The following is a 21,966-nucleotide window of genomic DNA, read 5'->3' as shown; positions in this document are numbered from 1 at the left end:
GGTTTAAAAGATAGCATGTTAGGTGAGGAATGTACGGTGATTTAAAAATAATAATAATAATAATAATTAGTCATATTATGCGCACTGTTGATAGTTGTGATTGACGCATGCGTGATGACGTCATCACTGTCATGGCGGACGCAGGCTGGCCGAGCTGTGCTCGGAGTTTGAAAGGTGTTGTTTTGGATTTGTGTGGAGTTTTGTATGAAAGTGGTGAGGGGGATGGCGTCGCCATACCTGGCTCCATCGAGGCAGTGAAGAGGTGAGTGTAGTAGATAAAGGATATATTGACGTTTCCAGCTTTTTCAAAGTCAATAGTAACCTATGTGGTTCATTTATTAGTATATTATGCAACATAAAGTTTAGTTTTTAACATGAGAAGAATGTGCAATATTCGTTTATTACTAATGCAATTATTAGTTTAGTTTAAATGTAATTTTTTTAAACGCCTATTTACTTTGTGCATTAGATGTGCAAAATACTTATGTCACAAATCCACAAACCTAAAATACTAAACTAATGCCCTGCTCGTAATATAACTAGTGAGACAGAGGAGGTTGTCCAGTAAGCCTTCATCTATACCGACACCACACGTATGTTCTGAACCAGTTGTGTACAAAATGATTAGAAGTCGCTTGTTCATCAAAAACAAAGGTTAAAAGTAACTCCTGTATCTATCATGTGAGACGGAAAAGATAACATGGAATCACTAAAAGCACCGTTTTTGTCATGTAAGAACTTAAGTGTTATTATCAAGAAAACATGGAAAATGTCCAAATATCAGTTCTTAAATTAAGCTATTAATATATATTTATATTCTTTTCTTTATATTTCTACAAACAAATCAACCTTCAGTTGAACAAGACATTAAAGTCGACAAGAAACGGAAGAAGAAACAAGCTGCTATTATTATTTTTTACATGGCTGTGAATTATATTAGATGTTTTTTCTGCTTTAAGATTTAATGTAGTTTAAAGTCAAAGTTGCAACTTCACTCATTTTCTACTCATCCTCATGTCGCCTAAGTGTTGGGATTATTGTCAGAGTAATCTGTTTCTTTTTAGAGTTCTAGACAAAAATGTAGGTTCAATTTAATGTAGCGACTGGAGCTTGGTTGTTGTTGAATTTTGGGTGAACTATCACTTTAGGGCCACTGTATGTTTACTTGGCTCCTTTATGTGTTGTTTGAAAATTTTTCAAAGATTAGTTTTAAAAAATAATCTAAAACTTAAAACTAAACAAACAAAAAATTTGAATTTTTTTCCTAGCTAAAAAGATTATCCAAAATACATAGTTAATATGTTAATTAGTGATTCCAAATTGTGTGAATGAGTGGTTTGGCGATTGGTCTGTTTTTACCCTGCAATCTACTGTTGAAGGTTTTCTCGAGTCGAGTATTTCTAGAAGTGTTCCTGTTCCTCATCTATTTTCATTGGCCTCATTGTTCTCTCTCCCCCCCGTCCTAGGCTAAAGTCGTCCAACCTCAAGCTGCGTTTCTGCACAAACGAGACCCAAGCAACCAGAGAGAAGTTTGTAGCCAAACTACAGAGACTCGGCTTTGACATTTCAGTCAGTGAAGTGTTTTCTCCAGCACCTGCTGCAGTAGCACTTCTGAGGGAGAGAAGCCTGCGGCCCCACCTGCTGGTGCACGAGGGTAATGCAACTGAACCCCATCTTAGTTTAGGATTAGATCATTACATTTATTTGCAAACCTAGATTTCAAAATTTTATTTCAACTGTGTTTTTTTCTTCGCAGGTCTTGTGCCAGAATTTGACAGTCTTGACAAGAACAACCCAAACTGTGTTGTCATCGGGGATGCAGCTGAATATTTCACTTACCAGAACCTGAACCATGCTTTCGGGGTTCTTATTAATATGGAAAAGCCTCTGCTTTTTTCCCTTGGACAAGGGTTAGTGGAAGAATTTTTCAAATTTCCTGGTTTGGCATTAATCAGTTGAATCCGTCAAATATTTAATAATTCTTCATATTTGATTACCTCGAAATTATTTTAAAATTATATATTTATTTGAACTATAATAGTCTTCTATCAATTTGTCGACAAAACACTAAAAAAAGTAAACAATTTGAAAACAATCACAATATATATATATTTTATTTTTTTTGATTTCTAAATAACCAAATGTATTATTTTAGTGTAATATTTCAGATGTGTTTTCATCAAATGTATATACTTTTAAATTATTCCATGGTAAAGAAAAAAATATTGCTTCAAAATATTAACATCGACAAAATAATTATTTATTTAAAGTTGTTATTTTTCCTACATATAGTCATTTTTGTTTATAAACTTGTTCTTCTTATTATTTATGGTTTTACTTTAATCTTAAATTACTGTATTCATTCAGAGTGACGCAAATAATACCCAAATAAAAAATGGGACTAAATTGAAATAAATGTTACTTTTAATGTGTCTTTTTCAGAAGGTACTACAAGGAGACTGATGGTCTGAAATTGGATGTGGGGGTTTATATGAAGGCTCTGGAGGTGGGTTTGGTTTTATCAAATGTCATATAATTACAGAAATACACTAATTTACATTACATTAATTGATTTTCTTCCAGTATGCGTGTGACCTGCAAGCTGAAGTGGTCGGCAAACCGTCCTCGGCTTTCTTCCAGAGTGTCCTGAAAGACATGGCATTACAACCACATGAGGTTTCTAGACGTGATGCCAAATAAAGGATTAAGTATTGGTTTACAACTTGTTCCTTTTTTTGTACTTCATCCACCACAGGTACTGATGATCGGAGACGATCTGGTGAATGACGTTGGTGGAGCCCAACGGTGTGGAATGAAGGGCGTTCAAGTCCGAACTGGAAAATACCGGTCAGTAGGAACATTCGTTACATCATCTTCTTCAATAGTGAGTGTTAAGCTCAATTTTCTTATGAAAACATACATTTAAAAGTAATTGCGGACCGATATGGGAATAAATGGTAGAAATTGAATTATTTTTAAAATAATTCAAAGCAACCTCCAGGCCTTATTTCCTGAGGGATCAATAAAGTTTTTACCTTACCTTATTTGGCGTTGCATTCTCGTGACTTGTCACTAGGGGGTGTGCTTATACCATGTTTGCGCTTTGAAACCACTTTTAAACGTCACTTCCGATTACAAGATAAATTATACTGACCTTCCTTTTTTTTATTCAAGCTAATAATAATTACTAATAATAAGACGTGTCTGGCCGGTGAGAACGAGTGTGATTCCGTCAGTCATACTTTAGATTTCTATGTTAATACAGTTTTATACTATCATAATTATTCATTATTAATTGCCTTTGTCATTAATTAACACTTTGATTCGTTTTTTGTTTTTTTTAAAGAACACATATTTTTACTTACTTATCATTAGGAAATCCACTTTTTAATTACACATGACACTTCATACACAAAGTATTATTTCATTTTCTTGAGGGTCCTTCAAACCGTCTTGTTTTTTAATTTAATGTGTTTAGTTGATAATTATTAATAGACTTATTGAATGGAAAAGCACTATTGCATTTCTCTTTGTGTTAAACATGTTGGGAAAGACTTTTCTACTTTAAGAGCCAAGGGGATCCAAAAAAATGTTGAATGTTATGTTATTTTGCCAGAATACAATGTTTAAAAAGCCCAGTGATTGACTTCTCTGCCTGCCCATTTCTGTTGGAAGGTTTATTTATCCAGGTGTCTAGAGAAGACAGACATAATATGTAATATTTGTTCTGTAATGATGATGATTTGACACTGGGGGGAGTCGGAAACAATGTTTTTGAAATGTCATAGTTGTGCTTTAAATTTAAAAAATAACGTCTGGAAAATAAGTGGTTTGGAACATACGCCTGGTGGTCACTATGCACTGGCTCTGCCCGACATTATCCAACTTCTTGACTGATTCTCGTGCAGGATTTAGAAGTGTATTAATACTGATGTAATAGTCCACTTAAAGGCACACCAGATGGTAAAATTCACCATGCTTCTTATATGAAGACGTTATTTAATTGGATTTTTTAAATTGTTTTACTTAAAAAAAAAAAAAGTTATTCACCATCTGGAATCCTAATAGCCTTATTTAGGCAACGGTGCAACTTTTTTCTTTGTTTTGTTGCTGTTTAAAAAAAAGAACCCATTTATTTGTCACATAGAATGGTCGGCTAGGGACCCCGACGTAGACTTAATTGTGCTTTATTACTTTTATTTACTTTTTTTGGCACATCTGTACAGCAGATGACGATTATGTGGTGCATGTGTAGATGTATGTTGTGTAAAAAGCAGCTCACTAGAAATGCTGACAGAAGCTCTCAACCTCACATGTGAGCGTTTTACACCACACATGATTCTATAGTTGGTTACTGTCCTCGACTCGCGCATGTTTCCAGATGTTTCTTTTATCGGCCCAAGTGGCAGTTGGTGTTTTATTCCAACACTGTTTTTGTGATTAAACGCCTGAGGGAGGGGAAAAGGGACTGTTAAGCTGTCATATCAACTGCTCCGGGCTACGCTCTTGTGTTACTCTGACAAAAAAGCTGGGTACTGCAAATATTTCCCTTTTCTTTGAATAAAAAGTTAATTTAAGATAATATTTTATCATATTCTCATATTTCAAATTATGTTTGACACTACTGTCACAACGTCTTTAATAATCCATTCAGAAAATCCCAAGTCCTCCCTTCTGTAATTTTATTTACACGTTTTTTAGTGATCAGCTGATGACAGGCTGTGGAATGAAACTCTGGGTAATGTAACCAGAGTATGCTGAGTAATCTTCTTGAGCATCAGTTGGCTCTAATCCTGTCGTTAAGAGAGCACTCACTCACTCAAAACCTGTTCTCTATCTGTGTCGGGTCGTCCCTATATCTGTCCAAGAGGTTTGTGAGTGTGTTTGTTGACTTGTGTGCACAGCATGTTCTGTGTGTGCATTTGGAACTGACACAGATATTCATTATCAAACATGTTATTCATAAACCGAAGTCAAACCTACCTCAGAAGTTGGAATATATTTGTCATTTATGTTTAGGTTAATCATAAGCTCACGTTATTGATATGTTAAAGCAGGACCACATAACATTTGGCCTTTTTTTTCATATTTTTATTTAATTTTTAAGATTTGTGACTTACTGTAGAACATGTGACCACCAAACAGTGGGTCAGAGACGGTGTTTTCATACGAAGTACAGAGGCTTTTTCAACTTACAAGGAAGATAAAAAACACCCATTAAGAGCCTTTTTTATCTCGTTTTGTAAACAGACACTCAGACATGGCGGCAGCCCGAAACAACATTTTTAAATCTTGCACATTATCAATTGTCAGGTAGTGTGTAAAATGGCATTCACGGTTCCAAATAATATATTCGTTTGTTACTTTATTCTGACTCAAGAATCGTGACCATGTCGTTCCCAGTATTAGAACACACCTGGGAAGATTAACTTGGATATAAGCAGGTGAAACAGAACATCTGGACCAATCATGAGGTACATTTTCAAGACTTTGTTTGTTTGTTGGATGAGATAAGCGGGCCTCCAGTTTGTCCTCACTTTTTTCTGGTCGTATTCAACAGGATCTGACGGCTAGCAGAACATTATGGTTTAACTCCATATAAAGCCTTTACTGTCATCACAGCAGCCATAATTGTCGTTTAACAGCTCCTCTCTGTGCGGTCGCGTTTGTGTTCTGTGCATCATGTGTCCTGAAACATGTTAAAAGCACTCATCCCATTTATCACTTCCATGCATTAGATGGTAAATCAGAGCCCATGTTTCAACTGACTCCAGGTAAGATGATCATGAGAAGTGAATAAAAGGATTATTCTGTTATCCAGTTGAACACATTTAGAAGTAAAAGGGAGAGTTTGTGTGGACTTGAGAGTGAAAGAAGCGACTCTCGTACATTGATTTGATTAGTTTGAATCGTTTTCCTGTCCCTTCTGATCACAAGTTATTTGAAGCAGAAACCTCACTGAGTGGGAACCGGAGGCCTGCGCTGCATCTGGTTGACTTGGAGACAGCTGTGTTTTCCCAGAGCCGACCCAGAGTTTACGGCTGCTCCCAGAAAGCCAGTTTTGGCTAAACAGTGTTAAATCTCGTGTCTCTGCCGCGGCCACAGTTGCACAGTCGTTGATCTGGAATAGTAGTCGTTGTTTAAGCAGCTCATGTTTGTGTTGAACAAGCAGGGGGGAAAAAGCAGCTTTTCAAGTGTTTATCGTGAAATATCTTCAAGGAAGTAGTTTATTTTGTGCAAATATAACATCTAAGAAATACAAACAATGCTATTTGCCTTTAAAGGCATCAGTTATGGGATGTTTGAGGTTGCACCTGAGGGTCTGTCGGATGGAAATGAAAAAGCCTTTTGGAATAATAAACATTTTCAATGTGTGCATAATTACAGTATGTTGAATAAAGTCAATAAATATTTAAATGAAATACACCACGACCCTTATATGGGACGTGGAAATAGAAATAACTTGACTTTTTATGGTACACACATTTCCTCAGGTCAGAATAGATTAAAGTACTTAAAATTAAGCTTATCAGTACGTTAAAACAAGATTTTCGAACTTGACCTCATTAGAAAGAAGTATAACTGCTTTCTGCTCTGTTTTGACAGGAAAATGTAATAAAATTGAGCCTCCATAAACAAAATATAAATCGCATCAGGATGCAGATGATTTCGATGTAAGTGGATCAAACTCCAGCGACGTTTGGTGACGTAAGGATTGAACCACAGATGTAAACAGAGTGTACTGAGTACACTGAAGTTGTGAGTGATGTCAGAGAAGATTTGAGCCATTTTTGGAATGTTTTGGTGAAAGAAGAGTGGTAAAGAATTGTATAATAACAAAGAATTGCGTCCATATTTGATCAGGAAGACTTGATGACCAACTTGAAACTATCTTTTGTCTATGTGATTTATACACGCATACACTTCCAACACAAAACATAATCAAGAGAAACTTACTCCTTTCGTGGCGAGTTCCCACACATTTTTTTTTGTCCCTTCTTTGCTCTATTTTGACATTTCCCTGGCACTTGAACCACAATATTAAAAGATTCATGTCCTGTTCAAAGCAACTTTTTTAACACCACCTCACACTTTTTACCTCTGCTTTAGTTTCTCCTAACAAGGCACTTAAAAATAAACCTCACATGCCGTTAAACGCTCCATTGTGTTCACGCGAGTCCTCGGGATTCTGGGTTTATTTAACCGGTGAGTCGCTGCCAGCAACGTGTGGAAAGAAGTTTATGACGGTGAAAACAATAAAGTTGCAAACCATGAAGAAAAAAAAAAAGGCACAATAATATAGTGAGAGATTCCAAAACACTACATAAATCCGCTCGACAGGTGATAATTCCTGCGTCTGGATGAGCTCATTCACTGACATGTTGGAGATTCTCAGCTCATTAGAGAATAACAAACAAAGTCATCACTCAAGTCTCCAAGTATTTCCATTATCGAAGAGTGTTTTTGCTGAAACAAGGGTATTAAAAAGAAAGAAAAAAAAAAAGGTGTTGATTTTAAGAGGATATGTTAATTTGTTGACACACTCGGTGCAATGTTAGACACTTGTGATGTATGTTGGCAAACCTTCCTCCTGGGGCCCCTTCAGCCTACACTGGGCCAGATGGACAAACATTCTTATGCCACCGTGTCTCTAATCTTAATAAGCTCCCAACACTTTGTCTGAAGGACCCCAGACCGTCCAGTTTAATAAATGTTTCCTGATTTTCAATCAAATCTTTTCATCCTTGTTAAGCCTTGGATTAGCATTAGCATATTGTTGTTGGATTGAAACAAAAACAGATGTAGGATATGAATCTTATTTGAACCTTACAAGTTGGAAAGCACGGATATGATGGACGTGGAGTCACATAATGTTGCCTGGAGAACATTGATTCACGGATTAATATTCTCACCTTTCCCCAAAGAACTGTGTCAGCTTTAGTGTTAGGAATTTGTCGGGCTCTTCGGTGAAGCACCCTAGAGTCACTGAAGCAACGTAACGATTTTTTAAGTAGTTGTTTAAAACCTGAGGAATATGTTCGTGGAATGACTTCTATGTGAGCGACAGATTTCTCACAAGTAGTTGCTGTTTTCACTGGGGTTCACTGACAGGAAACGAATGCATAAAACCTTCTCACACAGAAGAGACAAGAGCTGCTGCCATCTTGAAAATGCTGGAGTGTGTAAACCTTCCCCTGTGGTTGACGCTTGACTGCTAATGTGTGTGTTTGGGGAAAGTGTTTTCTAAGGCAGATGAAACCTCCGTTGAGAAAACTAGTCCCTGATGGTTGAAGCTATGAAGAGCCGCACCCTGGTTCATGACCTTTTCTGTCTGTGGCCGTCGCCGAGGGACACGACAGGAAGAGGGCTTTTCACAGGGGGTAGAACGTGGAACGCAGATTACACCTCTACTTTCTCTGGGCAGTTTTGCTTTCCCCCCTGGCTAAAACTTTGATTTGATTCTCTTGTATTGACACATGTGTTGATACTTGTCTCTTGAAAGCTGTCGATCATAAAGCATGAAGTTCAGAGATGATCACCTCGTCAAAAACAAAAGAACTTGTTTTGTTACTTGACTTGTTGCGTGACAAACGCTTCTCAATGTTATTTCCTTCTAACATGTTAGATCCACACGTTTGCACAACCTGAGTGAAGGAATGCATTTTTATTTCAAATGTGTATAAAAAATGTAATTATTTGTTCATATAAAACCTAACCTCAGAAATCAGAATATATATTTATGTTATTTATGTTGATGTATATCATAAATCAAAAGTAAATCAAAAAAATGTAAAAAAGAAGTAACAAAACACTGTTGTTTTTTCATAATATCCTACCCCCTTTTAATCAATCTTCATTTGGAAGCAAGTTGTCTCAAGTTTCTACACTGAGATCTTTAAAATAAACAATATACAAGCAGTCCTAGCAACACACAACATACATCTTGTCTGGTTTAGTATTATCTATATTACATAAAATAATAAGAATTCACATTACACACATACATACTACATTATTATTATTAACCCCGTAAATATATACCATATACTAACTAATACAACCATCAAAACTATTCTTTGGAGGTTCACCATCCTCAGTTATCACACTTCCTCTTCCGTACACTTAGAAATATAATTTGGACCTGTTTTTTAAACAGATTTACATTTGTACTTTGATTTAATTTTGTCTCCAGACTGTTCTAAAAAGTCACTCCACAGTTTGAACTGCACATGCTTTTCATATTCATTTTTTTTAAGTCTCCCCATAGATTAGAATTCCCTTACTTTCCATAAACATTCCCTGTATGTTTCTTGGCAATAGATTATTTCTGGCTATGTACATTATTTGCGCCGTTTAAAAAATCATAAATTTCAACATGTGTGATTTTATGAATAGTGGGTTTTATTGATCTCTGTGTCCTCTATTGTTTATTGTCCTTATTTCAGTTTTGTGCATATCAGCTTCAGAGTGGTTTTGTAGTTTTTTTCCCCCAAAACCTCGAAGCAGTAAACATATTGAGTGATTTAGAGTATGCAATGATTTGTAGTCAACAATATGTTTTATTCTCCTCAGAATCGCAAAACATTTTGCCAGTTTGAGAATTGTGTCTTCTCCAAGCATTGTAAACCACTCTAAACATCTGTCACATAAAGACCTCCACTTTTACATGACTATTTTCAAATGGCATTTCATTTTATCCTGTCTTCGTCTCTCGCTGATGCTTAAGTCACAGGTTCCTTAAGTTGTGAAATACAGTGACAAAGCAGGACAAGGAAAACAGATTAAAGTGGGGAAAACATGCCACTTGAGATTCATAAGTTTGTAAAAGAAGCATGATGATAAACTGTGTGTGGATTTACTTTTAGTTTTCCACATCAACATTGCTTCATAATGTGTCTATGAAATTATAACTACATTTTGAAAGTTGCGAGTATTTATTTAGCTGTTAATTGAATAAAATTGGAAGAACATATGTACATATAAAGAGTATTCTTGCCACTAATGAACTTGTTCTGCCACGAGTACAAGTAGGAGAATTGAGAACGTTCTGGAAGTTGTAACGCTGGGGTAAAAACAATGTTTGACTTTTCTCATTGTGACACATTGTTTTTATTCTCATAGTTTTTGAAGTTGGCAGGAAATACTTTGGTTGCCCTGCAACCAGATGAACTGCTTCGTTTCTTGCTGTTAAATGGAAAAGGAAGTAAGTTGTACATTAAGTAAACGCTGGTGTTTAATCTTTAAACTTAGTTGGTCTTGGAGGTTATATTTGCATGATTTACGACCTGTTTGGAAGTCGTTTGTGTGAACTGGCTACGCAATCCTCCTGTTTTTTTATTGTTCCGTGTGCTGCAGGCAGTCAAGCAAAACTTAACAACTCTCCACCCAGTATAAATGCAGGTTAGATGACTGATTAAAAGCGAAGGCGTCAGACAAAAAGAGTTGACATTTCTCAGGTATGTGTCCTCAGAAAGGTGATGCTGCCCACTTCTGACACAAACAGCCTATCAGGTTCTCGTCGGGCACACAGACTTCAGAGTGTTGGGTTTATGGGTGGGATCTGGCCTTTTCAGGCCTCTGACACTCAACCTTGACGCCGGCCGATCATGTATTCTGTGAGGCTTCAGCTCAGACTGTGTGAGACTCTGCCTCTGGGTTGTCTCTTAAAGCCATACTGTATTTCACTTCAGCTTATCTTTCACGTCTTTGGTTTCTGGTATTGCGAGTCAAACTCGAATCAATAGTCTGGATGACTCCCAAACAACTTAACAACTCCCTGCAGTATGACCTTGCTGAACTGTGAACAGAGACAAGAGTGTCGCCGTTTTTAGTGTGCGAGTCCCACACCCTGTTCTGTCAACCTCAGCTAGCACAAAAGCTGAGGGAAGGAAGTGAAATCATCTCATTCCTTTGACTTTAAACGCTTGAAACAGCTTCACTTGTTGTGTCACCACTTGGCAAGATAATGAGTAACACTTAATGCTGAGGGATTTTTTGAAAAACTCTACTGTCAGCTTTTGATTCTAAACACGGTTCATGTTCTTTGGTGTTTATTTCTCATGTATTCAACAAGTCTACAAAACCCAAGGTGAGGATTTAAAAACCCACTACGTCGTCATGCAAAAAACAGAACCTAGTTGTTTCCCAGGCTTCCCTATTTTGCAGATGCAACTTTTATTGGTTGTGTTTATTGTGTATGAAAGGTTCTTTATTTCAGTTTGATCGCTGATAGAATCTGCATCTGAGGCTGTATACATGTCAAAGGGGTTTGTACCACATGACAGAATGACACCATATGGGTTTAGGTTAATTAATATATTCTGATTTATTTTAGTAACTAACTTAGTCTTATGTTTGTAGACTCTGTGCCATTAGCAGAATGACAATATGTTATTTCTTGCTCTTCAATGCGATCTTGATTGATGGGTTGTAGAGACGAATAAAGAATTGAGAAAGAGAAGAGCCCTAATTTCTTGGAAGAAATATATTTAAATACACTGGAGTAACCATCAAAATGAAAAAAAAAAAGTTGAAATGCTGTGATAACGGTATCAACAAGTTTTGTAAAAATAAGTTTCTAATAAACCATTTGCCTGTTTATAGTTTCGTTTACATTTACTTTAGTTTAAATTATATAAACAAACCATTGAAGAATGATAGACAAACCATGTTAAGACCAAAAATCGAAAAAAAAAAACTGTTTTAAAATGCATTTATATATTTTTTTAACATGTCCGGGTCACCTCTACCATGAGATAACACTAGGGTTAATGACCAGTGACAAAAAAGCAACAGAGAGAGAATTATTTCCTGAGGTCAAAGAAGTGCAAAAATATATAGTTATCATTTAATTGATAATAAATAATAATCTTCATAAATGGTTAAATGTTACTACCTGTTTTTTTTTTCTGACCTCATGTTGGGGCGGTGGTTGGTTTAATTTTTAAAGTTTAATTTTGTATCTGCCAGGAACCCCCCCCCCCCCCAGAAGAACCAGAAACATTTTAACTTTCCATGTTTCAATGTTAGCCTTACTCTGAAGTTGAGAGATTCCTGTCAAATATTTGAGTGACTGATTTTGTCGTCACCTAATGTCTCCGTGAGGGTTTCACAAGAAGGACTGTGCTTTGCTTTGAGTGTCCAAATGAGTAGAAATGTTGCTGTAGTTCCACTCGTTCTCTCATCATGTATCTCTTATCACGGCGAGCCAGAGTCACAAGATGTTGAAGCCAAACCCAGCTGTTGCTTAGCATTTGCACTCAGTCACAGGACACGTATTCCCTTCTCTATCAAAATAGTTCAACCTTCTTTTTTCATCCTCTTTAGAGTTTTGATCGCAATGTATATGTTTGATCTTTTTCTCAACACACCAGTCAATTGCCTCCTTTGTTTTCCACTGTACTGGTCTGGACATGTTGGGCATTGCTCATCTGAATGGACTGTGTTGACTTCATTGACTTTTCATTGAGCCACTTGAGTGTGGATTATGTAAATAGAGATTGTTGACATGGAACTGCTGAGCATTGGAATGAGTCTTATACTTGGCATTAAAAAAACAGGCGTAACTGAAACGTCTTCAGTTTGGGCCTCGACAATGTTGCATTTGTTGTCTATTGCTGTCAAACTCCATCTAGCTAGAGGCGGAATCATTAAACTCAGGCTGATACTGATACTAATAATAAGAGTTGAATATCCTGTTAGTCCTTCGTCGGCTAATTTTAGCAAAGAGCTAACAGAGAAAACACAATAGGAATACTTCCAAAAATCGTATGGGAAACTGACTTTTGAACGACATTATATCACATTCCATGATAACAACATTTATCACAGGTGATCTTGTTTGTACTTCAACATAAAATGGATTTCAATGGGTAGTTACATTTCTTGGGTTTGATTATGTAAGTTATCTAAACTAGTTAGTAGTAGTAGTTTTTAATGGCAATAGTTTGAGGTTCATATTGATATTGATGACTTTTCGGCTCTCGTTCTGATCTGACTTCATCAACGTTGGGTCATAAACCAAATAATAACACAACCCAAATGAGCTCTTTAATAAGAAGTTAACGGGAGGATATTGAAATATTAAAAACTCCTCTATGGGTATATTTTGGGGTAAAGTTAATTCTACAGTTGTTGCTACTCATCACTTGATACATCACTGAGGGTGATTTGAAAATGCATTGCTGACTAGAGATTGATATAGAAATCGCTGTGTGTTATTGTTTAAAGCTCGCTTTAGAAGTGTTTCACAGGACGGTCTCACGACTATGGCAGCACTTTTGCATGGTAAATTAGATGTATAGCATTATCCCTTTTTGCATTTTCCATTGTCTCGGTTGCAGATGTGGGCTTGTTCTACTTTGCTTAGATGTTTGCTTCCCAGCGACATACTTCTGGATCGTTACCATGTTCTGCCCAGACAGTTTGAGTAGCAGCATCAGGCGAGTTCTACAAATGTACCTTGTGTGTATTTGTGGTGACAGGAAAAGTCATGAGTGTATCCCACATCCATCCTCCTTGACTCAATAGACGTTCACTAATGTTCGTTTTCAAGTCGTTCCAGAAATTTAAATCTGGTTGCTTTGATGAAAATCTAAATTTGATTAGTCCTGCTGGATGATCATCTGACTTTGAACGTGGAAATAGTTGTTTTCTCTCTCTCTCTCTCTGTTAGCATTGCAACGATGTTGTTCGGTATTCAGGAAACTAGTAAGATGTGATTTGATTCTCAGCAATTCAAAAAAGAGCATGATTAACTTGTTGTACTTGTTCTGCTTCCATTTAAACAAAAGATACAAATCAGATGTTGCTGAGCCAAACCTCAATCAAAACTTGTTCTGTTTTTTCTTTTAGTAAAATGTAATGAACTACCAAGTAAAAGTTATATTTCAGTGTCACTATGATACAACTATAGGAACCGGTAGATTTACATTTCAACCTATTTGGGACAAAGATGAATCAATATTTCAATTATAGTTCAACAGAAATGTTTTCTTCATGACTGATCTGAATAAAATGTACACATGAATACACCATGTGAGGTTCAATATGTTCAATAGGATAAAGGGTACACTTGATTTAACAAACACCCCCTGATCCAGGCTTACTGTCCCTCAGCACCGACGGGTCACTGCTGCCCCCCGGCTTCTCTAAATCCTGCTGTGCGTTATAAGTCACCACCACATTAATAATTAACAAGAGCTTTGTCTCACTGTGACACCGGCCCCCCACCAGGAGACAAAAGGGGAGACCGGCTTCAGTGGCCAGAACCCCTTGATGGTACTTCTGCAGCTAGGATAGAGAAGCAAAGATAGATGGGGAGGTAAAACTCCGAAGCAACAGATGTCTGGCTAACACTTTTCACTGACCCTTAGACACACTCATTTTTAAGGGTTTTCGGTCTCACCAACGCACAGGCTGCTTGGCCGGAGTTTTGGGGACTTGCCGGGCTTCTTTAGCATCTTTTACTCTTTACTAGTACTTTTCAGCAAACCAAGAGTCGAACTCGTAATAGTTTGGCAAATAAGAGTTTGACTCTTCCAAAACGCTTTTCTCCCTTTCAACACTGAGATCAATCAATTGTTTCACATAGTTTTTATATAACTTTACCACATTAGTCACATTGTCAACCAACGCCCTCGAGATCCTGTCAAGATCCTGAAACAAGCCACACCTGGCCACCGCTGCACTGCAAAAGCTAAGAGTTTTGGTCTTGTTTCAAGTAAAAAATGGTCTAAATTAGACTTGATTTGAATCTCATTCAATTCTAAAACGATCTTATTTAAGGACAAAAATGTGACTTGACTTGTTTGTAAACAGTTTAAAAGAGCCAATAGGGTGAGAAACATGTTTTTTTTTGTTTCTTGTTTTAAAACATAGAATAAGGCATCATTTGTTTATATCCTAATTTAAGGTGAATCTAGCTCATAATTAAGTCAAATAAGACCACTTTTACTTAAGATAAGACATACATATTTCATGTTTTGCCATGTGGTTTGACTCATAGATGTGTTGTGCAGTTCCTTGCTTCTTTTTCCGGCCACTGGAGAATGTTTTTCTTGGTATTTCCTCTATAACTCCATGGAGTTTAATTAAATTTACATACAAATCCTTATCATTTTACTCATACTAGGTGTGACATTTGCGTCAAGCTCATGGCCTCAGGAACAAATCCAGCTCTTCGCTTCATTTCTATTGCCTTTAAGAGATGCTCATAAGTGAGATAGAATAAAACTTTTATAATATTTGAAACCCCCAATTCAATTAAACTAGATCTTTATTGCCTAGAGCAAAGGTGTCAGGACCTTTTTTTAAGAGGCCCATATTTGATGAAGTGAAAACCAGTGGCAGCCAAATGTGAACAGTGCCATCATACCGAGGGTTACATAATCCAGAAGCTGCAAATATATGGCTTCTTTATGGTCATCGAACGTTGGAGATCTTCTTCACGGACAGACAGGAAAAAAATTATCAGCAATTAGGAATTAGCATTCATACTTAGCAGCTTCGTTTTGTTCTGCTTTCATTTGACCTATCATCTTGTCATTAAGTAAGTAAGTAATTTGTATTTATGTAGCGGTTTGAGACATTTCAAGTTTTAAGTCTTAAAAATGTGGGTTTCTATTCTTTGGTTGAATAAAATGGTTATTAAAGCGTATGAAATTAGCTCAAGGGGTCGGCCTTTTGATATGCCTCTCCTACAAAATGCCTTTGGTAACAAACAGACTAAATATGCACATAAAATCCCCAAATTCCCAATTAAAAAATGAATGGAGTAAGACAGAATTAGAATGAAAAATAGAAAGGTGACCAACTGTATATAGTACAGAGTAGTAAGAGCATGAAAAGTGTGTTAGTTTTAGTCTTTGGGGCATTGACATCAAGTAACTTCCTCCAATGATTATATTCACAACAGACAGATAATGCCAGGAATGTTCTTACTACGCATTGTGTCACGCCTACTTCATGGCTGTTTGACTAGTACGTCACGCTATTTAACGCTAACTATCTTGTACAGAACGTTCACCAGCAGAATGTCAGAGAGGTTCTTTCACAACACGGCACCATTTGGTTACCAAATGTGATGTTGTAGCAGGACGTCTTCACAGTAAAGGAATATTATTTGAGTTTTGTTTTGGGGGAATTCCAAGTGGGCAAGTCTTCCCCATCTGCCCATATGTCCTACTGTTGTTGGTTTTGTAGGGTAGCTCAATGGAGCTCAACGATTTGCTGTTATCACACTTTTAACCAACAGACTTTATAAAGTTCAGTGTTCCCTTGTGTGAAGTCAGCAGTGATAAAGTAAACAGCATTAAGCCACAGGCCAGGAAGAAGCGTTGGGTGACAAACAGCCAGAAGGGAATACCCGTTTAGATAAATCGGAAATTGCAGTCAAATTTGTGCGAACAGAAACTGCTGTTTGACGGTTAACACTCGGAATGGTTCAACTTTTCGTCTGTCACATTTTTTTTTTTAGATTCAACAACAGATAAAATCAGGTTTGGCATCTGCATCTTCTGTTGCCATAACACAACTGTTGACATGGTGGTTTTGAGACTTCCTCTTTCTCATAAGCATCTGCAATATTTCAAGTGTGTCACTTGGAACTTGTTTTGCCAGTGTCGAGTGCAGCTCGTCTTTTATGCGTCTTATGTGGACCGTAATACCTGCATCGATATCCTCTGTGAAATTTTCCAAAATAACCACCCCTGCGATCGCATCCTCACCCTTGAGGCTTGAACTCCTGTAACATCAGAGCATTTTGTTGTGTAACCTTGCCTTATCTTCCCTTCCTCCTGCAGCAAGTGGAGAAAGCTTTGTCTTGGGTTGGTATCTTATGTCACCCACAAGGCTTGGCGGAACATAAAGGCCAGTGTCGTCATCAGTCTGTATGGCTTATACTGTCAGAGTAGTGTGAGAAAAGCCAGCGTTCTGGCAATCAATGTTTTTTGTTTAGCTTGGCTTGACTCCATGCTGAGAATAGTTTTCCATCACTCTTTGGCTTTTTCCTTTTTGCATCAGCTGTAGCTAGATGGGATTCCTCAACTTCTGAATGAGAGAACACACTGCACTTCGGACATTGTTGTGAATCCAGTCGGCTCCATATGCATATACAAATACAGTACATGTAGCTGGTTTATAAAGTTATTGGAAGAGTTAGGAATCACAGGTCAGTCGCTATGAAATTGGAGCTACAGCAACAAGAATCAGTCATTGTATTTGGCTAAATCTAAAAAAGTCTATATGGACGTCACTTGGAGCTACTAGTGCGACACAAGCCAAGGTCGGCTCAGCCTGAGGAGTACACAATTGTAGGTGTGTGGACTAGAGACTGTGCACCTCCAGACCCTAACCAAGCCCAAATTCAATTGCTGTGAAACTTTTAAGGGATGTTAAAATATAGTCTTAGTGTGCACAACATAAAGTGCTGCAAGTATATTGAAGATGATTGATGATGTCAAGTTAAGAAGCATGTTGCGGTGGGACCTTTACAATCTTTTGCTTGCATTGGAACTGGCATCCATAGAGGTACACAGTCAGCTGACCCAACAAGGCTGCTCAAGGTTGTTTATATTTTCCTCATCCACTGGTTCGAGGTTCAAGTTTAAAGGAATAGAGGTGGTCATTCTTGTTTTATTTACTCATTTGTGAGGTCCTTCTTATATCTGTGGACTTTAAAAACTACTTTAAAATCAAATCTAACCAAATTTTGTCTAACAATTCATGCAACGAATACATGTTGATTTAATGTTGCTTAAGTCAAAGACTACTTTATATGCTTTAAATGGTGTGAATATTGGTCGTTCTTAGCTCTTTGTATCATGTGTTTTAACCTTTTATTGTATTCAATGAATGCATTGCATTCATGTTGCATAGAATAATGTCCAAATTGAAGTGTATTCTCATGACCCACACGTGTTGGAGGCTCCGCCATCAGCTATGATGGTGATGTACATATTATACAGTATATAAATAGATGGATACATTGATACTGTATATAAATAAATATAGAGATAAAAATATATAACCCTGGATTCGCACAAAAGCCACCCATTTACAGGAAAAGATTTTATAAGATCTGCCAAAAATGGTTTACTTCTATAATGGGAGCTCTGTTTTACAGTGTGTAAGTGTGTGAATAGACTGAACTTTACTGCATAAAATAATTACTCTCTTAATATGCTTCTGCCCACTCAGTTTTGTGACTTAATCTTTGTGTCGTGAACTCACCAGCAGAGAACCACCGCTTCAGAGCTCATGTGTAAAAATTCGATGGCTTTCTTTGCAACAGTTTTGAAGAATTAAGTCTCTCAAGTTCAAGCCCCTTATCTTCACGGCCATGGAGGTCTTATCAGATCCATCTCCGTCAGTCGAGTGAACGTCGACAGAGGTCAAGGGAAAAAGTGTGAATGGAAATCTGTCGTTTCCATCAGCCGTGTGTGTGTGTGTTTATGCTTGTGTGTTAAGCATTAGTGGAATATTGAGAACCTGACAAAGAACTCTTTCGCCAACACTAAACAAAGAGTCAATCCATCACTGAAATACTTTGTACTTATCCCTCAATATGTCAAACACTTGATGACTTTCACATTTACGAGTCGTTGGTATCTACTTTCCTTTCAGCTTGCAGTGTATGGAAAACCACCCGAAGATTTTATAGAGCCAAGTATCACGTTATATATCTATTCATCTGACACTTCACTAATCTTTTATTGCTTGTGTGGTACAAACATGATACTTTCCATAGAAGACTGTAAATCTAAATGACTGGTCGCGGCTTTTTCTGAAGATTAGCTTTGTTTGTTCGTTTACATTGAGCGTTTAACAATGAAAAATATCTCCTTTGTAGCCTTTTTCAGCTAATACTACTATTTCATTCTGCAACTATGTCTGACCACTGTCCATGTTGACCTTACAGCTAAACCAACTGCCACACACAAATATAATCATGTGACCATGTCTACCTGTCGGCTCAGGATACATCATTCAAAAAATAAGTGATTAGAAACTCTGCAAAAGGTCAAATTGAGGAGGTGCTGATCCTCATCCTTGCACCTTTCACAAGATCAGTGTCAGAACTTCAACTGCCCCATGACTTGCCCTGTACTCTACATTGATGACCTCTATTGATAAGTGTAAAGTCCAAATTTTCTGAAACAACAAAACTCCGTCACTTAAGAGAAGCTTATGGAAAATTCCGTATTGATTTTTCCAAGGAAGTGTGATCATTTACCAGACTCTCCTGTTTAGACGTGTTGGAACCATATCTTGAGAACTTCATCACTAACCTCATCCAGATTTCTTTGTAGTGTCAATCAGAGCCTAAACTTATCACATTTATCGACAGTGCAGGGACCTGGAGGGCAGGCATGGAGCAGCACATTACATCACCAGTAACACTAGCTGTATTGTGCTGAATTTTGCATGGTCACATTGACCTGCTTTCTCCTTCATTATTCATGCTTGTGTTAGGAGAGCAGCAAAATGAATACACACACACACACACACACACGTGGAGATTGGAAAGATGGAGGTCATGAGAGATATAAAGGAGGTCGGAGGGACGGCGGGTCAGGCATGGATGGGTGAAACATTAGAGCGGCGTGGCTAACTTGCTTATGTATTCCTGTCCGTACGTGCGTGTGTGAACTCAATCAGTCGCACAGTATAAGGGCGAGGGAGTAATCCAGCGCAGGAGACATAACACCCAGACCATTAGAAGAGAAGCTCACATAACGCCGGCGCTGAAGGCTGACAGACACGCATAAACACATGGCACCGCTGCCCCGACGTCCGTTGCAGCCTCGGTATTCAACACCTCCATTCAGCCCCACACACACACACACACACACACACACACACACACACACACACACACACACACACACCAACCTCCTTTTTTTTCTGCAGCTTGCAAATATTTGCTATGGACCTTTGCATGCTCTCAGAGGGCAGGATTAATGGTGGTGTGTGCCACGGACAAAGCCTCCCCATCTGGAGGTCTGAAGGGTGTCGCAGGAACAGAGGCTGCACACAGAGCCCGGTCATCGGGCACGGGGGTTGTGGGGGGGAAATCTATAGGCACCGCTTCATAATAAGGCCGAGTTTTGGGCTGTCCCGGCAGATAAATGGAGGGGGTGTTTCCTTCTTTTGATGTGATGGGAAGGAAAAAGGGTCCTGCATGCTAGATTGGGCCGGCAGCCGACCCAAAATGGATCACATTTCCCCGACCAGCTGATTAAACAGCCATAGCTACATCCATCACTGGGCCGTGAGCCAAACAATGGCTGCAGCCGGGGGGGCCCGTCACTAGGGTTTCCCACCATTTACGAAACAAGATCCAAATAAGATTATAACGGGGTACTTTTGTCTTTTGGGTTTGAGGTTTGGTCCATTACAGGTCATGCACCTTGTAGATGCACACGTTAGCACACAGAGACAAGAATGGTGGAGAAAGTTAATGGAATATTCATTTCTTATGTGTCACCTTCCTGATGTCACCGGGTCAAATTGGTCGAATCCACCCTAGTTTTGTGCTGTAACTAATCGATACTAGTTTACCGTCAAACTATAACTGGACCTACTATGCATGTACGTATCAAAACACTCATGGTAGCAAGTCAATCAAACGGCTGTTTCCCGAAAGTGGTAGAGATAAAATCTCAACAATAAATCTGGAAGTGTTGAATGGCTATTTGTATAAAAACTAAGTGTGTCTTGTGGTGAAAGAGGACCGTTTTTTTCTCCCTTTAAGCTTTAAACAGTACATGTTAAGCATTTCTAATCACCAATTTATTTTTAAGCTATTGACTTAAGACCGAGTTTAAAATGTGGGCTCTTGTATGAACTAGTTTGACACTCCTCCTGACAACATGATTTCCTAATAACTCACTTGATACTCTTTGGCCATTTCACGTTCAAGTTTCACGTCTTTAGGTAGTTTTCCACTCTCAAGAACTGTAGCACGTTGCCATGAATTCATCTGGTCATGTGACTTGAGAGCCCAACCTCACTTTACTCTGAAGCTTCTGTTTATTTTAATGACGTGAAAGCGTGAAAGGGAAACATGCTTGGGAGGAAAAATGTTTAAGAAAATACACAATTTTAAAGGACAAACATAGAAATGTGGGGGAGGTCACAGGGCCCAGTCAAAGGTCTGAAATCTGGCCTGGGGGCCAAACAATGACCAGGTCTGGTCCCTGTCGTCTCTTGTTTATGAGCTGTTAGCTTCTGCCGGTCTGTTCTGTTTCTGGACACAAAGTGAGAAGTTGTGTTTCTCTCCCTCAGGCCCGGTGACGAGAGGCATCCAACGGTGACGGCAGACGGCACAGTGGACGACCTGAGCCAGGCTGTCACCATGATCCTGGACCAGAGGGCCGACCGAGACCTTCATTAGCAGTCTAGTTCTCCAGTGAAAGAGTCTGGTTAGAAGGTAAACTGACATGGATTATTTTACAGTCCAGAGACGAACCACATAAACATCAGTGGTGGCGTTCATGAAGCTATAGCACACTGAGCCCAACAGAAATGTAATCATGTCATTGAAACTCCATTGTTTTTAATAAGAAAATATATATATATATTTTGAAATAGAGTAAACCTCTGAAGCTTGAAAATATATGTTAAAATGTATTTAACACTGGAATAAAGTGATTGAAAACATAAGGTAACATAAGTAACAGCAAAGCATTAATAAGGATTGCACCAACGTTATTTAAGATTTAAATTAATTGATATATTGAAGCACTTTTCCCAAACGTATTGTTAAAAAATCTAATACAATACAGTTTGTGGTCCTTCACAACCTGAATAAAAATCAACTGCTGAATGCAGAGCTAGCTAGCATCTTAGCTTAGCATCTTGTTTGACAGGTCTGTTCAATAAACTACAAAATTGCTGAATTGTCTTTCTTTCTGTTGTGAGATTTTTTTTGTGTAATTGTTTATTTCGAGAAAAAACAAATAG

At 37.9% G+C, this 21,966-nt stretch overlaps 1 protein-coding gene across 1 annotated transcript; it reads left to right on the top strand.

The window, feature by feature from the left end:
* Nucleotides 1-130: 130 nt before the first annotated feature.
* On the top strand, nucleotides 131-21,907 carry lhpp (phospholysine phosphohistidine inorganic pyrophosphate phosphatase). The gene is made up of 7 exons (XM_087784247.1): nucleotides 131-262; nucleotides 1,467-1,654; nucleotides 1,757-1,910; nucleotides 2,443-2,506; nucleotides 2,584-2,676; nucleotides 2,756-2,847; nucleotides 21,289-21,907. The coding sequence occupies exons 1-7, from the start codon at nucleotides 132-134 to the stop codon at nucleotides 21,395-21,397; spliced, it is 831 nt and encodes a 276-aa protein (XP_087640373.1). The 5' UTR covers nucleotide 131; the 3' UTR covers nucleotides 21,398-21,907.
* The last annotated feature ends 59 nt before the right edge of the window (nucleotides 21,908-21,966 follow it).

The sequence above is a fragment of the Callionymus lyra genome, chromosome 2 (genome assembly GCF_982586985.1).
Source record: "Callionymus lyra chromosome 2, fCalLyr1.hap1.1, whole genome shotgun sequence".
Taxonomy (NCBI): domain Eukaryota; kingdom Metazoa; phylum Chordata; class Actinopteri; order Syngnathiformes; family Callionymidae; genus Callionymus; species Callionymus lyra.
Note: the sequence above shows the minus strand (reverse complement) of the source record. Positions and strands in the feature narration are given on the sequence as shown.

Coding starts and splice junctions, on each gene's coding strand:
- lhpp (XM_087784247.1), top strand. CDS start 132: ATGGCGGACGCAGGCTGGCCGAGCTGTGCTCGGAGTTTGAAAGGTGTT. Junction 1,911..2,442: donor CTTTTTTCCCTTGGACAAGG/GTTAGTGGAAGA, acceptor TGTCTTTTTCAG/AAGGTACTACAAGGAGACTG. Junction 2,848..21,288: donor GTCCGAACTGGAAAATACCG/GTCAGTAGGAAC, acceptor TCTCTCCCTCAG/GCCCGGTGACGAGAGGCATC.